Source organism: Ambystoma mexicanum, chromosome 13, assembly GCF_040938575.1.
Source record: "Ambystoma mexicanum isolate Mex_15411 chromosome 13, UKY_AmexF1_1, whole genome shotgun sequence".
Classification (NCBI taxonomy): Eukaryota; Metazoa; Chordata; class Amphibia; order Caudata; family Ambystomatidae; genus Ambystoma; species Ambystoma mexicanum.
This window is the reverse complement of record NC_090938.1, coordinates 210,879,273-210,882,273: the sequence shown is the minus strand read 5'-3', so window position 1 is coordinate 210,882,273 and position 3,001 is coordinate 210,879,273. Positions and strand designations below refer to the sequence as shown.

Below are 3,001 nucleotides of genomic sequence, written 5' to 3'. Positions count from 1 at the left end.
CTTGAAACAAGACAAATGACTACCACTTCAATTGGCACACGCTCTTAGCAAACTTTTACACTCCCCCTGCCCTGTACAGTAAACTGAGTCGTTTATTTATTCGCATTTGTAGAGCAGCGCACAGCAGCCCGTAGGCACACTACTTTTTCAGTTGCAGCACTTGCCTTGAAAAGGTGAGAGTCATTGAACTTCCTGCTGTGCTGGTGAACTCCCTTTCGACAACCCGTAAATTACAATGGGTTGTAAGGGCGCAAAACGTACGTTTGTAAACAATGCAGTCAACAGGTTCACCCTCCAAAAATATTTAACTCCACCCTCCTTGGACGTGGAGAGACTCCACGGGTTCAGAGGTGATCGTCCAGCTTGTGAGAAAACGAGGAGGGACAAATGGACTTCTCAGAGATGGGCGAACACGGTGTTATGGGGTTACTCTGGCCAGCCCTGAAATGGAAATCCCTCCGCCCTCCCATCCCACAGGGAATCCCCGCCCGCCTGCAGACAAAAGGTGAAAGGAAAACGAAAGCGGCGCGCGCCCGCCCCTGCGACGCGGAAGTGGTGCGCGCTGCTCTGACCTGGCAAGCAACGGCAGAGTACACCACTTCCGCGTGCGGGGGGTGAGGGGCCGGCGCATCTATCCGGTGCGGAGCGGGCTCAGGTGCGGGGCAGGTGCTGGTGCTGCTGCTGCTGCTATGGCGCAGCTCGCTACCTTCCTACGGAACAGCTTTAGGCGCAGGTCTAGTGCGGCAAGAGGTGAGTGCGACAGATGCCGGGGGCTTATCGGAGCAGCGACAGCCTGTTATTAAAGTATGCGTTCTCCCCGCACGCTTTTCGGAAAGCTATTAGTTTGGGCTATATTTACCGCCCGGCCGAGATATCTCATTTTATACAGTTTTAGGCGTGAACACTCCAAGAAAAACTGCTCATGCTATGGAATATACGACCGGCTAAGTCCTGTGAATGGACACATTATTGTATAGTGACCCAAACGAATCAAAATGCATATTGCTCGCTTTGTAATCTTATATGCTGCCTCACAAAGCTCAGAAGCCAAGGCATACCACCAGCCCATCTACAGCAATATATATATTGCACTATCGCTAGTGAATTAAACCCATAGCCACTACAGCAGGTGCCACAGAAGCAGTGCATCTACTGCCAGCCCAGCAACAAGAAGGTATACTGCGACACTATGTTGAAATGTATACTTCCTGCACATATGCAGTCATGTACGGGCCTAGCATCACTCCAGTATTTATTGTTCAAATCCATACTGACCTACACACCGATCCAAGTGTGTATGTGTGTGTATATAGTGTCCTAAACATCAGTAAAGAATCAACTGGCAAATTCTACATTGCCCATCATTTTTCAATCGGATATATATAGTGCCCCATACCATTGAAATATACACTATCGAACTAACCATCAGAATCAGCTCTACTCCCTTATATATATCACAAAAGCCATTATAATACATTATACCCAGCAATCCGTAGAAATATAGAGTGGAATCTGTTACTACTCTACTGTTGTCTGCACCGAGCCTCTAAGTTTTCTACTTACAAACTGCCTACCAGTCATTAAAATGCTGCCCCTTGGTCACTTTACCGTATGCTGTCCCACGTATACTGTGCTGAAAGCGATTAGAATATATAGCGCCTACCCAGCCACAAGTGCATACCACCAAGACCGGTTGTATATACTCGAACTCTGCTCACTCATATGCAAAATCCATGCGCTATATGCTATTTCATCAACCACTGCAATATATGCTGCCCCTTCAATTGGCGCAGATACATATATGCTGGTTGTGCCCCTCCCACCAATTTAAATATGTACTGTCTGTAAACGTTTGTAGACATGGTTTTGTATGTATTAGCTGTCACCCGTGGCTGGCACCGAAAGAAGATTCGATAAGCAGGAGCTAAAAGCAGCTCCTGGCTATCCAGCATAGCAGTGACCAGGTGCAACCATTGGGCAATGGAGAGCTAGTACAAAGCGTTCTGCAAATCTAACCTTCATATAAGATGCCTAGTTATCATTTTGTCCATTATTTATGACCCCCTTATGCCTTAAATGTGATATGGATGTGTCTTAATGTTCATAGATTGTCCCAAAACCAGAGTTAAATTCACATAGATGTGCATGTTCGGCATCAGTTGGCCTGGGAAGCCAAAAGTTGCTGTCTTTTGTAATGTATACTGTACACCCCTGTCATTGAAATGTATGCTTTACGTGGACTGCAGATTATACTGCCCTTACCTGCTAAACATAAAGTAGAGTAATCCCCAGCTCTTCGAATATACATTGCAACGGGTGCTCAGCCGACCCAACTACTAGAGTACAAACTGTCCCACGCTTCACCTCTCCACACAGTTATCGGACTGCAACCTTTGAATCAGGACAAATAATTTAGACAGCTTATCATGCAAAATGTCATCTTGTTCACGATGTAAACCTATTTTCAAGTTAATATTTCAGACACATTACTCAAAAGCTATAAGCAGTCTTTGTAACCTATAGGCGTAAGATCGAAGAACAGGAAATCTGTGTAGGACAACCACATCGCTCTGACATTTGGAGAGATAAAGGCGGCCCCATCTAGGTATTCCCGACCCCCCCCTTCCCCTAAAACCGTCTGAAATATATAAATTAAATAGACACAGAGCAAAGCTGCATCCCTGCCTAAGAACCAGAGGATTCATGTAAGCCAATGATTAACCTAAACTTACCCAGCTTGCTAATTTGGCCCATGGAACCTTACACTTCACATGATCGAAGGCAGCTGAGAGATCAATTGATGCAACATGCACCGCCGGAAACGTCTTTGCCCAAGCCATGGATTGCAGTGTCCTCACCAGAGACTCATTCATATTCGTTCCACAGCCTCTCCTGAAACAAGTTTGAAGGCAATTTAACTTCCCGGTTTCCCTAGCCCATGACTCCAGATGGAATAACAAGAGGGATGCGAAGACCTTGCTGTCTGCGTCCAATATAGAAA

At 46.1% G+C, this 3,001-nt stretch overlaps 1 protein-coding gene across 2 annotated transcripts in view; it reads left to right on the top strand.

Annotated features, from left to right (window-relative positions):
- Positions 1-293: 293 nt before the first annotated feature.
- Positions 294-3,001, top strand: part of DENND2D (DENN domain containing 2D) — a 964,922-nt gene continuing 962,214 nt past the window's right edge. The window contains exon 1 of one of the 2 annotated variants that reach the window (XM_069633670.1): positions 294-505. In XM_069633670.1, coding sequence (XP_069489771.1) covers positions 388-505 — 118 coding nt within the window. In that variant the 5' untranslated portion in view covers positions 294-387. Of the gene's footprint in view, positions 751-3,001 lie in introns of both variants that reach the window. The other variant, XM_069633672.1, reaches the window with a different exon arrangement.